A 14,821-nucleotide genomic window follows, 5' to 3' on the forward strand; every position below is an offset into this window, starting at 1 on the left:
GTCTGTCGGTGATGCTGGTCGGTGCTGTCATGGTTACCGGCTGTTGTGGTCGAGAGGGTGGTGTGTGCAGGGGGGGGGGGGATTAGGAGATGGATCGATGTGTTGGTCGCATGTGTCCTGCCGTGGAGGATGCATGAAGAGAGGATGACGTAGGGAATTCCCACAGTAATCCAATAGGCAGCCGGTCGCACCTGCACACCCACAGACCTGCAGGACCGGATCCTTCACGGCTGGAAACCTCTCAAGTCTTATGTAACCTGGGTTTTTTTTTTTTTTTTTAGTGTGTGTGTGTGTGTGTGTGTGAGGTTATTTACTGACCGCACGTTTACTCTGCTGCTGCTGTGTTTACATACCAGAATATCTCCATTACTTCTTTATAAACTCCTGTTTTTTTGGGTGATATTGTTATCGTTTTACCAACATATATTTTTTAAAAACAGCTTGTAATTATTATTAATTAACTGATTTAAGTACTATCTTGTTCAATTAAGTTATTTCATGTATTGCCGGTAATTTAAAACAACAACAAATGATGTTTTTGTGTGATGTTGTGATACAATAAATAAGTTCAATAAAATACAAATCATTACCTTAAGTGGGGTTAAAAAGTAAAGTTGAAAATCTGACAATATTTAAACATTGAACATGAAGTCAAATAAACAAACAAAAAAAATAATTAAATTAATAATAAATAAAATAAACTGTCGTTAAACTGAAGTGAGCTACAGTGAATTGTTAAATCGCCACTTTACAATGTTTTGCAATAAACTCTAAATATATTCAATTAAAAGTAGCTTATATTAGTTAAAATAACATAAATAATATAACAAATATTTTCTCTTGCTGGCAAATATTACTTACTATTGCCAACAGACATGAAACAGAGACTTCCTGTTTTTAAAATATTTTCAGAATAAAAGTCATATCCATATATTGTCTATCGTCTTAAAGGTCCATGTTTTAAAATGTATATATTTTGCTGTGACTTCTGTGGTTAAACCCGGACAAAAGTATGAGTGACTCATGTCTACTTTTTTTTTTTGTCTGGATTCACTTTGCATTCAAGTCTTTTTTTAGGACTCACTCGCATGTGTGAGACTCAGTGATTCCATCCTGTTTAGTGAGTCGCTGCAACTCACTTGGTGGTATCGCGAGTCTTGTTCTCGAGTCATGGTCACTTCCTTTTTGAGTCGTAGACGAACAAGAGAATTCAAAGTTAAGTTCATGTGTTTCTGCTTTCAAATATACCCAGAGATAACCGACTCATTCATCATCATCATCATCGTCTGAAGCTGCCGCCATTGTTTTTTGCATTTTTTTCCGACTTCATGACTTTGAAACGGCGACGACCTGCAAAGATAACTCAGCAGATCCGGGAAGAGTCTTGATCTATATAAAGATCCAGATGTGATTAATCCTCCCTTTTTCCATTATTAATAGATCAGACTTTCGTCCAAAGTTAGCCCGAGAAGGATATCAATCCGTCTCGCGTCCATTTTTGGCCTCAGAGTCATAACTCTTGAGCGGTGACTCATCCAGAGCTTCTGGAGAAACACCCTGAGAGGCACTCGCTCGAGAAGTGGACGAAAGAAGGACATTTGTTCCAGAGAGTGAGCGTTTGTGTGTGTGTGTGTATGTGTGTGTGTGTGTGTGTGTGGACTAATGAAAGTCAAGTAATTATAGAAAAAATACACTTGAAAACCACATTTTATTATTTATTTTACTTGTAGAAATAGATAATTCAGGCTAATTATTTACTTTACAATAAACAAAATAAGATTAATTTATGGTAATTGCCCTTATTTAATCTGCATTTAAATTGGAAATGAATACAAAACTCTGCAGCTAGAATTCTGAGCTGCTCTAGTAGAAGAACTCACATTTCTTCTGATCCTTAAAACTCTTCACTGGCTGCCAGTTTCTTTCAGGATCCATTTTCAAAATTCTGGTTCTTAATTTCAGATCTATTCATGGTCAGACCTTCCATCAGTGATCTGATCCAGACTTACACCCCAGCTCGGGTTTTGAGGTCTGTGGATCAGAATCTACTGATGGTTCCTGAACACGCTTCAGGACCAGAGGAGAGAAATCCTTCCAGACTGTTGCTCCTAAGCTTTGGAACCATCTCTGTGTTTGATGATCTACTGACTCCTTCAAGAAACATCTTAAGACACTTTTATTCCTCCTGCTGTGTTTGTCCATATTCTTCATTCGTGTGGACTCTGGAGGATCAGATTATGAGGTTCTATCCCTTCGGACGCCGACATTACATCCCTCGTTATTACGTCGTGAACCAAATGGTGATGAGATTCTTGATCTCACTTCAATACTTTGGACTCATGGTGACTCAAGTATCGTGAAGCTTCTGAGTTTATATTTATCAAAGTATTAATTAAAGGACGGCAGCCCCTGTTTTTTCACTGCTTGATACAAGTTTGACTCACACCTGAGTGTGTGAGTGTGTGTAAGTGTGTGTGTGTGTGAGTGTGTGTGAGTGTGTGTGAGTGTGTGTGAGTGTGTGAGTGTGTGTGTGTGTTGGGTCTCCCCACTGTGCTCATGTGGAGGAGACTGCAGCACTTTAGTGCCCGACAGAGCGGGCACCTTGGGTAGCTGGCACACACACACACACACACATGCACACACACATATGCACGCACACACACACACACACACACACACACACACACACATAAATTTGGGAGTCCCTTCAATGACATCACGGCTCATAAACTCCAGCAGAGATAATCTTCGTCATCTTTTTCTCATCATGTCTGTTTAAAGCCAGCAAGAAGGGATTGATATATAATAACATGTAGTCGTACAAGAATTAAACACATTTAAAATATATTTTTATATCAATTCACTTGAAAAAAAGAGGAACATCTAATGTATATTATCACTAAAATAAAAAAATAGCTTTTTTAAAAGATGGAATTATAGTTAATTAAACCTTTCTATGTGGAGTTTGTATGTTCTCCCAGTGTTGAGTGGGTTTACTCACAGCACTCCGGTTTCCTCCCACAGTCCAAAAACATACAGAGGTTTATTGAGAACTTGGGGGAAATTGTCCGTAGGTATGAGTGTGTGTGTGAATGGTTGTGTGTCTTTGTGTGTGCCCTGCGACAGACTGGTGTCCTGTCCAGGGTGTCCCTTGCCTCTCGCCCAATGAAACTGGGATAGACTCCAGTCTCCCCGCGACCCCCATAAGATATATCGCGGTAGAAAATCAATGAATGAATAAACATGAGCCACTATTGTTATTATTATTATAATAAATTTTAATATTAATTCAATTAAAAGCAAGTTTAGAAAAAATATTGCTGAAATTACTGTATTTTATTAATATTAATATTTCTTAATAAATTAAAAAAACTGATTTACAGGGAACTCCCCTCAGGAAACTCATACACAAGTGCAAGTGTTTTTTGTTTAGATTTCGTTGTTCACTGTTAGAGTCTGTGACAATTGAGATGCACTTTTACTTTATTTATTTGTTTGTTTTTTGCTCAAATAACACATCCAGTCAATAGTATTTACAGTTTTCTCAAGTTTACTTTTCAGTTTAAATATCACTATACAAAAGACAAATAGGTCCCGGCCAATCACAAAGAGCCACAGTGTGGATGAACAGGCAGAAACCTCGAGCAGAACCAGACTTAGTGTTAACCGCTGAATAATGGAATCTTGTGTCTCCATAAATAGTCTTATTTAAACTGTGTTCAACATAGAAATAATTATGTTTTTTCTCCAAGCTTCATAGTGCAAAATCAGGTTTTTATACGAAGGAAATATTGGTGTCGATCGTCGACACGTGGCCTTCGCAGACGAGATGTTCCTTTCGAGTGTATTTGTGAGAAAACGTTTCGCTCAGACAACCTGCTGCATGTCTGATTAGTATTCACATCACGGCCGGAGAGGAAGTGTCTGGAGAACAGCAACAGCGTCTTAGCGTTCTGATCCCTCCCTACCTTCGTCTGTCAAAAAACCACAGGCTCGGGACACGTCCATCATCATCATCATCACCATCATCATCATCATCATCATCATGGTCGTCGTCTCGGAGGTTTTCTGGCCTCAGACAATGGCGCGGTTACATAACGCCGTTCTGCCTCTTACTCTTATTTTTTGGCTTCTTGTTTTTTTTGTTTGTTGCCGCTCCGCCCCTGATGGCGGCTTCAGGACGCCGTGTGAGTCTCTGTGCACACGTGAGCAGGATTTACCAATTCCTACATCTGTGATGAAGGTTTTATTTAGTCGTAAATCCCCCCCCGCCCCCCGAGTGTGTGTGTGTGTGTGTGTGTGTGTGTGTGTGTGTGTGTGTGTGTGTGTGTGTGTGTGTGTGACGCTGTGCTTCAGTAATCTGGTCCTGTCAGGGATGTCCAGGCTTCCCTCACGTCACAGCTTGATTTATGAGGCTCTTACTTCATTAACTCGCATCCGGATGCAAATAAAGTATCGATACATTTTTTTCTTTTAGCATCAACTTAACACAACTGTGTCGTGTCAGCAAATCTGTGTTGTTTATAAACGTGGAGCCGATTGAAGAGAATATTTGAGGTTAAGGGATGTGGGCAGTTTGCCGTGAACCTAGAGCGACCTCTGTTCTTTTTTGGTTTTTTATATGTTCTTCCTGCGCTTTTTCTTTTGGTTTTACTTTCTGTTTTTAGCATTTCGCTTTTTTTTAGTTGTTGAACAATTTTAATTATAATTTTTTTATTGGAAGGTTGTTGTTTTTTTTTTAGTTGGAAACTGTTTTTTTACACATAAAGTTTGAAAACGTAATGTAAATGATTTAAAAATAAATGTTCTCAATTCGATATTTCTTTATTTGTAGCCTTTTAAATTCAATATAGAAATGTCGGTATAATAGTGCAACAATACACTGTTAAAAAACTGTTTATTTTCAAAATATATATATTTTTTTACACATAGAGTTTGATATTCTAGTTCCAATAATTCATAAATAAATGTTCTAAATGTGACATATTTTATTTGCAGCCTTTTAAATACAATATAAAAATGTCGGTATAAAAGTGCCACAATACAATGTTGAAAAAGGGTATATTTTCAAAATATATATATATATTTTTGTACATATAGAGTTTGATATTCTAGTTCCAATAATTCATAAATAAATGTTCTAAATGTGACATATTTTATTTGTAGCCTTTTAAATTCAATATAAAAATGTTGGTATAATAGTGCCACCAGACCATGTTGAAAAAATATATATTTTCAAAATTAATTATTTTTATTTTACATATAGAGTTTGATATTTTAATTTCAATAATTCATAAATAAATGTTCTAAAATTATTGTTTTTTTATTTGTAGCTTTTTTAATTCAATATAGAAATGTCGGTATAATAGTGCCACCAGACAATGTTAAAAAACTGTATATTTTCAAAATGTTTTTTTTATTTTCCACATATTTTGATATTTTAATTCCAAAAATTCAAAAATAAATGTTCTAAATGTGATGAAATTTTATTGTTAGCCTTTTGAATTCAATATAGAAATGACATAATAGTGCCACCAGCCCATGTTGAATAACTTTATATTTAATTAATTATTTTCTATTCGACCTAGAATATAAAAAAATAAATCTTAATGTAATATTTTTTTATTCGTAGCTTTTTTAATTACATTTAAAAACGGTCACATGTTCGTCTGCACGTCTCATGATTGGCTGAAATTTCGATCAAGGTATATATAGTAACTATCAACAAAAAAAACACCTTTCAATATACACATGATTGTATCATTTAACATTCAAACATTTCAATTAAAAAAAGTTTCAACATTTGAAAAGTCAAATCTAACAATGTAACATTCTGTTGGCACTGATATACTTCGATTCTCTGTTTACAACCATAAAGAGATTTTTAAATAACTCAGTAAAATGTTTTCTTACTTACAAACAAACGTATGTATAAACAAATGTTTATAAGCAAGTTCTTCTAATTAGTTCTTCTAATTGTATAAATTATTTGTTTATAAAAATAGGTTCATAATTGATATATATTTTATTTTGTGGTTATTGTTTCTTCGTAGGCCAGACGTGAAAGTCCCTTTAAGGGCTTTGTAGTTTTCTCTGATCTCTTTAGTTTTCTACCTCTTTTGGATGTTTGTTATTACTGATTCATCGCCAGACGCTCAATGTGATTTACATTACATTTTTCAGGAGTTGAAGTTTAGTGTTACCCTTAAATCTTAACAAATGGCCATTTATTAAAGTGGTATTTTTGGTCAAAAGTGTAAAAAAAAAACATGTAATTAACTTGTACAGAGGCGAAATAATCTGCTGCTGTTTGCGGATGTAAATGAACGTGTGTGTCGTTACCACCATGTAAAGATTTCCCTTCATCAAAGGTCTGCTGCGGTTAATGGATTTAAAATTAAATCATTTTAGTCGGCTCCTCTCAGGAGGCCCCGGAGGAAGGGAAGGAGGGGCGGGGTCAGCAGGAGCTCAAAACTCTCATTAAATGTTTCATCCATCGTTCACCGTGGAAGGTCCAGAGTCAACAACAACACAAGCGTTCAGTCTGAACATGAACGTGTGGGATTCTTACTCTTAAAGTTAAATTCTGAATCTGCTGTTTTATTTTAACCACACGTGTCAAACTAATGTAAGTCTGGATCAGATCACTGATGGAAGGTCTGACCATGAATAGATCTGAAAGTAAGAACCAGAATTTTAGATAGATAATAATAATAAAGAAATAGATCCTGAAAGAAACTAATGTGAAGAGTTTTAAGGATCGGAGAAATGTGAGTTCTTCTACTAGAGCGGCATAGAATTCTCGCTGCAGAGTTTTGTATTAACTGCAGGCGAGACACATCCTTCTTGTTTAGACACCAAAATAAACTGTTACAATAGTCTAAGCAACACAAATGCATGGATTATAAACTCCAGATCGTGTTGTGACATAATTTTCCTAAATTTAGAGATTTTTCTCAGTTGAAGTGTCCTCGTCGTCATCCACAGGGAATAGTGTTCCAGATTTGACCTTCAACTGGCTGTTTAGAGTTCGGTTTAAATCTTGTTAATCAGTTTATTCATGAAAACTGTACCATTGATGTGAAGGAAAAGGAATTGGTTACGATGTGGAAGGAGTTAGTTGTGTGAGAAAACTATGAAGATTTCCTACTAAATTACATGTAAACAAATGAATGAGATACTGATCCATGATTCTGTTGAGATTTTGTTTTTTTTGTCTTTGTCACCCCCTGTTATCCTTCTTGTGATTATTGTGTCTTATTGTATTTTCCAATGTTTTTTGGTTTTCAACTTTGAGTTTATAGTCGTGCTTAAGCTAACCGTCATTAGCTTCTCATAAGCTTAAACTTACTTACTTCTCTGAATACCTCCATTGTTTTAGTACTGTTTTTTATTTTCACCCTTAAAAGACCATTTGCTCATTATCTGATATATGAAGTTGGAAGTTTGTTTTTTATAGTTTTATTTAATCGCTAAATGCTGTTGCTAATGTTCCTTTCTATTCGCTCTGAACACCATAAACGCTCATTACAAGAGGTTTGAAGTTTTATTTTGAAGTTTTTATTTAGTTTAAATCTCAAGGTTTTTTTTTGTTGAGTAACTTGTTACTTGTTGTTTGTTGAGTAAGTGGTTGGTTTTGCTGACTGGCATTAGCTTCTCTCCAAAACTCCATGCTGCTGCTGTTGTTGTTTCTTTTCGTTAAAAAAAACCCAAATCATAATCTTCCCTTTACCTGAATTTTGAAATTTCAATTTGAATTATTTGTAATTTGAAGGTTTGTCTGGTATTTATGTTAGTTGTTGAGATGCTAATTGTCATTAGCCTCTCTTTTACTTCTCACAATAAATGCTGCTACTGCTACTATTCTTTATCTTTTCACTAAAAACAACACTGCATTGCTTTTTAAAGACCAAAGACCAAAGTTGAATTGAACGTTTTGTTTTAGATTAAATCTTGAGTTTTCTTTCGTCATGTTATGCTTACCATCATTAGCTTCTTTCAAAACCTCCATGCTACTGCTACTATTATTGTTTCTCTTCAGTCTAAAAACAACAAAATATTCCCCGAATACATATATATATATATATATATATATATATATATATATATATATATATATATATATATATATATCTGTGTATATATATGTATATAATATAACCTGAAGTTTGAAGTTGGAATTTTGCCTCTTCTTTTTTTTGTTTGAATTTTGAGTTTTTAAGTTGTTTATATTGGTTGTTAACCATCATTAGCTTCTCTCAAAACAACAACATTAACTTCTTTTTACTTGCTAAAATTGTTTTTTTTAACCTTTTTTAGTATACAATATGATGTTTTTTGTTGTGTATCTCTAGGTGGTTTCTTCTATAGGCCTAGCATTTTTTGTAGCTTCTCTCAATAACTGCTGCTACTACTATTGTATCTCTTTGCTCTAAACAGAACATGCTCTTAACCTGAGGTTTTCACTTGCTTTTGACCCGTTAATATCTTTCTCCAGAACTATTTTAGTTTTTTCAAAATGACTTAAGACTTCCTAAAGTAGAAGTAGAATGTTTTCCTGACTAAGCGTAAACGAGATTTGTTGTTGAAACTCTCTCTTCTTGTCCTCAGCTTTTCTTCCAAGCTGCATCACCAACAATAAAACGTTATTTAAAAAAGACAAGAAGATTTTCGCCATCTTGGAAGACACCGGAGGGTTTCGGGGACGCCAATGGATTTTACCAAGACTTCAAGGATGTTCCACTAGAGCATCATCTCAGCTGGATTCAAATCCACTGAACATGGGGAAGTAACACAAGTACCGACACTTCCTTTGAGGTTCCTTCAGAAGCAACTGAGCGATCATGCGTCCGTCCCTCGCCACCGCCGTCCTCCCGGCGCGTACTCGCTCCCACAATCCACCCAACCTCTCGGTCGGGGGCCGGGAACACCTCTCGGCCCCCCGCAGACGCAGCCCTCACCTCCGGCACACCCTCAGCCCGGAGAACCTTCGGACCCTGGCGGAGAGGGGGGGCGCCGCCGCCGTGGACAGCGTCTCGGTGGTCAGCGGTCCCATCGGGCTCACCAGGGCCAACAGCGACACGGATTTGGTGACGTCCCAGAGCAGGTCCTCGCTCACCGCGTCCACCCTGGAGTACACGCTGGGCCGAGGCCAGAACCTCATCATCACCTGGGACATCAAGGAGGAGGTGGACGCCACCGACTGGATCGGGTTGTACCACATCGGTGAGAAAACTTTTGTGACAAATGAATCCATTACCCTGAGGTTCTGTTCCTTAAAGGGCTTTATTAGTATATCAGTGATGTTGGAATGTTGAATGTTTCAAATGTTGAAACTTTTCATTCATTTTTTAAGCATTAGTTTTATTTATTTTCAATAATTAAATTCATAGTTTTTATATTGAAATGTTGAATTTGTGTTCTGTTATAATTAGTTAAAAAGTCAAAATATATATATTTTCAAACATAGAGTTTGATATTCTAATTGAAATAATTCAAAAATAAATGGCCTGAATTAAATGTTTTTAATTTTCAAAATTCAATATAAAATGGTGGCACAATTACACCAATATTTTTTAATTTAATTTGAAAGGCTACAATTAAAAAAAAAATCAATATAATCATTTTAATTATTCTTTTGTATTTAATTTTTATATTAAAATAAATTGAATATCAAACTCTATGTGTAAGAAAATCATTAATTTTGAAAATATTCATTCTGTAAATTAAATTAAAAAAAGATCCAACCTTTCAATATAGAAATTATTCAATTTATTTTTGTAAACTATTAAATGCTCAAAACGAATTTCAGCTGTTGTGTTATCAGTTTTATCTTGATCTTTAAAGTATATACTTTATTGAATATTGTTTTGATTGTTTAAGCGCTTTGTGACCCTGGTCTGGAAAAGCGCTATACAAATAAAAATGACTTACTTACTTACATTTAAAATGTTAAATTCAACCACTGAATATTCAGATGCTACCTGCTCTTCTAGTTTTTAAGCCAGACTTCTTTTCAAGTTTCCTTGAAGGTTGATGGATGTATCGGCAAAAGTTCAGCGTTCAGTCACTTCAGGTTTGCGGCGCTGTTACAAACTTGACCTCACTCGTCCCCGGAGTGCGTTTTGGCTGATCATTTGATTGCGAGGCGCTGAGAATAGACCACCGGCGTTTGTGTGCCGAACGGCTTCCAACAAAGAGTCAATACTGAAACTGGAGACGGGACTCTTCTCAAGAGCAGGAGCTGAGTCGACGAGCTGCAGCTTTGCTTCGCTCCACAATAACACGTGAGGCCGGGGGAGACCAGGTGGTCCGAACCCCGACTCTGTCACACACAGCGATTTAAAACAAAGAATGAAAGTCAAATTATTTTTTACTTAAGATCTTTGGTTTCTTATTTGGTTTCAATTATAGTTTTTTAACTAGGGGTGTGTGTTATGCGATACGTATCATGATAAAGGGGCAAAAATACAGTATATTGCAGTACTGTAGGAACAACTATATATATATATATGTATATATATATATATATATATATATATATATATACTGTATATATATCTATATATGTAGTATTGTTGAGTACTTGACTCTGGTGTTGCAGAATCTTCAGGCCACATGACTCTCAATGAAGTTGAGAATAATTTAATTCTTTTTTAAAACCAAAATATGTCCAAACATCAGCTCTAAAAGCTGCTGGAGTCGACTGTATCCTCTCGTCCTCAGTCATCGCCGGGATCTCACAGGATTTCATTGTTCCTTCAGCTGTAGAAGTCATAAAGACCGCAGCCAGAAGTTTAATTGCAACATAAAAATGAGTTATAGACAAAATGTTTGTTCATTTTAATGTAGCGACTGAAGCTCAGTTGTCTTCGCCTTCATCTTCGTTCAAAAAGACACTTAAAAACATCCAAATACCTCCAAACTGCTCGTCTGTAACGTCCCTCGTGTATTGAAGCATTAACATGAGAAATTGTTCCTCAATAAGTTTATTAATTCTATATTTAAAGCTTGTTTTTAGCAGAAGTTTAAAGAATAATACAGTAAGCAACACAGACAGGAAATACTAGCAATACAAGATGGACGTTACAGACGAGCAGTTCTGAGGTATTTGGATGTTTTTAAGTGTCTTATTGGACAAAGATGAACTGAGCTCCAGTCGCTAAATTAAAATGAACAAACTTTTTTGTCTATAATTTTAAAAAGAAGGTATTACTCCAAAAGTAGTCCCAAACTTTAGTCGACATAAGGGTGAGTAGAAAATGTGTGAAGTTTGAATTTTCTATTACTTTAATTGTAAATAGAATAATCAAATTATTTTATACAAACTTCATTGAAATAGTAACCATAAAAACTATGATTAAAATGAAATATTATTTGTATGCGTCATCAAAAAATAGAAAATAACAACAATAAATGAATAATGTGTGGAATAAATACAGTGTTGTGAAAATGTTTTAAAATATTAACAACATATGTTTTAACATCAATGTTTGCTCAGAGGTGATGGGTAATCTTGGTAAAGTATTAGGTTATTTTAATGTAGCACTTACTCAACTACGTGATAAAAACAATAACAAATCAAAATCAAAATTGATTGAAAGTTATTTTTCCCCCTTAATTGCTGGACAACAGTTTCTGTTACTTCACCAAGTATTCTATTTACAAAACACAAAGACCAAACTTTGGTTAAGACATCTCTAAAGCCACTGTATATCTTTGTACCATGCTATTAAAAAAAACACGTTGGTGTAAGTAACTTTAAAAAACTTCTCTCGTTGACCTTGCGAGGCATCAGCGCCACGACCTCCTGGACTTCATCCGGACCGGGGCCGATTAGATTCTCCTGATGTTGGTGCGGCACTGGTGCCGTCAGGTCACCTCATATCGATCATCAGGCTGCAGGACTTCATTACCTGCTCCTGCCTCCAATACCCCAGAGGTGCTGCCGCTTTCCTCGACTAAGCAGACATTCAATGATAAGCCACTGCCCCCCCCTCTCTCTCTCTCTCCCCCCTTCACTCCCCCTCGCGTCCCAGCTTCATTAATCTGTGTGTGAAAGTGCCTCGTGCGGCGGAATCACTCACCCTCTTCTTCTTAACTCGCAGGAAGTTAACACTTTGTCCTTCTGTTTTTTGGAGGTTGCAGCTATTTTTGGAATCACTGATCACTGACAGTTTGCCGACTAAACAGACAAAAAAAAGGCGCCGCAGCCTCCATCACGTGACCACTTCAAAACTCGCAGTGCGATCAAGGGGTCGGCTTCAGACCACATGACTCCCAATGAAGTTGTGAATCATTTAATATGTTTTTTAACCAAAATATGTCCAAACGTCAGCTCTAAAAGCTGCTGGAGTCGACTGTATCCACTCGTCCTCAGTCATGGCCGGGATCTCACAGGATTTCATTGTTCCTTCAGCTGTAGAAGTTGTAATGACTGCAGTCAGAAGTTTAATTGCAACATAAACATTAGTTATAGACAAAAATGTTTGTTCATTTTAATGTAGCGACTGAAGCTCAGTTGTCTTCGTTCAAAAAGACACTTAAAAACATCCAAATACCTCCAAACACCTCGTCTGTAACGTCCCTCGTGTATTGAAGCATTAACATGAGGAATTGTTCCTCAATAAGTTTATTAATTCTATATTTAAAGCTTGTTTTAAAATAAGTTTAAAGAATAATACAGTAAGCAATACAGACAGGAAATACTAGGAATACAAGATGGACGTTACAGACGAGCAGTTTGGAGGTATTTGGATGTTTTTAAGTGTCTTATTGGACGAAGATGAAGACGAAGACAACTGAGCTTCATTCAGACTTTTTTGTCTATAATTTTAAAAAGAAGGTATTACTCTGAAAATAATCCCAACCCTCAGTCGACATGAGGGTGAGTAGAAATTGAGTGAAGTTTGAATTTTCTATTACTAACATTCTTAACTCACAGGGAGTTTGTCCACACTGTTTTTGGAGGTTGCAGCTATTTTTGGAATCACTGATCACTGACAGTTTGCCGACTAAACAGACAAAAAAAGGCGCTGCAGCCTCCGTCACGAGACCGCTTCAAAACTCGCAGTGTGATCGAGGGGTCGGCTATTTTTAAAGAATCTCCGAAAATAGTTCCTTCATTGAAACGGCTTCAAAGTGTTAAAGGAAATGTGTAGAAAATATGTTGCACCTTAAGCAGGAGCATGTTACGTTTTTGTTTCACTGTTTGCTGTGGTGACAGACAGACTGATGCTCAAGGTGAGAGAGGAGTCTACATGGACCATGATGTTTGTGGAAGATATAGTGATTATAATAGGGAGAGTGAAATGATGGTTGAAGAGAAGTTTGTTTTTTTAAAGATCCTCGCTGAGAAAATGTTAATGCATGAAAGTTGTGGTCCTGACAAGAGAAGTTGTTTGGGAAGAAATTGAACAAGTCCAGGGCTCTGTCTCAAATCACATACTTGCGTACTTAAACTTAGTATTGTTAGTGCATAATTGCGTTTCAATTCTTTGTATGCGAAATGTAGTGCGTCATGCACATTAAATTGTCACTAAAACGCCCACAAAACTGAGTATAGATCGACGGACGTTGACGTAACGGAAGTTACGGCATATATATATATTTATATATACACATATACTTACAGGTACATTTTTAGCCAGCAGTAGGAGGATTACATGTCTTCGCTGCTTAAATATCTCGCCAATATTTAGTTTCTCATATTTCTTGATCCAAAAATTCGTGCTGCCAGCAGGTGGCGATAGTGTTCCTACAGCTGGTTGAAATCATCGTTAAATAGAAGTAGAAGAAGAGGCTTTCGCAACAATTCCTGTTAGTATGTAGCAGCAGAGTTTGATTTGAGAAATACTATCTGTGGAGAATTGAGTTACTAGTTAGTACGTACACTATCCTGATGCATACTAACCAGTGCACTAAGAGAAGTATGTGATTTGGAGTGCACTGGTTTCTAGTACACAATAAGACATGTGCATGTAATTGGGCAGTGCTCAAATTTTCGTCAGTGTAGTTCTATCTCAAATCAAACACTGCTGCTACAAACTTACAGGAAATGACTCGACAGCTTCTTCTACTACTTTTTAACACTGATTGTAACCAGTCGTTGAAACACTATCACCGACACTTGACAGCACTTTACATTAATAGAAACAAGTTATTAAGTTGTGTTTCATTGTGATATTACTGTTGTTGTGTTGTTTTGTGGTAAAAGTAGTGTTTTCTCGAGACATTTACATCGGTATCTGCTCCAGAGACGCGTCATCAGTGACGTAGCTTCGGTTTAGCTTCATCTACGTCACTAAGATGGCGGCCGTTGAGGGTGGAAATTTTCTCTGTGAGATTTCTCTATAAGGTTCACTATAGTATATCGAAGTGTCCATCGATCCACACTCCATTTTCTGGCCAGTTGAGTGCTCATTGCGCACTACATTTTCTGCACACTGCTCATAAGTACGCACTTAATGCACAAGTATGCACTCAATATATTAAGTGCAAAAGTGTGCGATTTTTGGGACACAGCCCATATTTTAAGCGGCCTACTGTCTACACCAGCTCTTGCAATATTTATACGAAGTGTTTCCTGTCTCTGTAGCATGTTAGCCTTTTAGCTTCAGCTAAAGTCGAGCTTAAAATCGAGACTTTTTCGGGGTTTTTTCAAACAATTTCTATTGTCGTGGAATAATTACAAAAGGGACATTACATACGAGCAGTTTGGAGGTATTTGGATGTTTTTAAGTTTGTCTTTTTGGACAAAGAAAAGTGATCACAGTTAATAAAAGGGAGAAAAACATTTATTCTCCAAAAAAGATCAGTTTAA

General features: G+C 36.3%; 1 protein-coding gene across 4 annotated transcripts in view; it reads left to right on the forward strand.

Moving 5' to 3' along the window:
- Window positions 1-14,821, forward strand: part of hecw2a (HECT, C2 and WW domain containing E3 ubiquitin protein ligase 2a) — a 45,259-nt gene that overhangs the window by 822 nt on the left and 29,616 nt on the right. For all 4 annotated transcript variants that reach the window (XM_087803783.1, XM_087803786.1, XM_087803784.1 and 1 more), the window contains exon 2: window positions 8,611-9,225. In XM_087803783.1, the coding sequence (XP_087659909.1) occupies window positions 8,844-9,225 (382 nt within the window). In that variant the 5' untranslated portion in view covers window positions 8,611-8,843. The remainder of the gene's footprint in view (window positions 1-8,610; window positions 9,226-14,821) is intronic.

The sequence above is a fragment of the Callionymus lyra genome, chromosome 12 (genome assembly GCF_982586985.1).
Source record: "Callionymus lyra chromosome 12, fCalLyr1.hap1.1, whole genome shotgun sequence".
Lineage (NCBI taxonomy): Eukaryota > Metazoa > Chordata > Actinopteri > Syngnathiformes > Callionymidae > Callionymus > Callionymus lyra.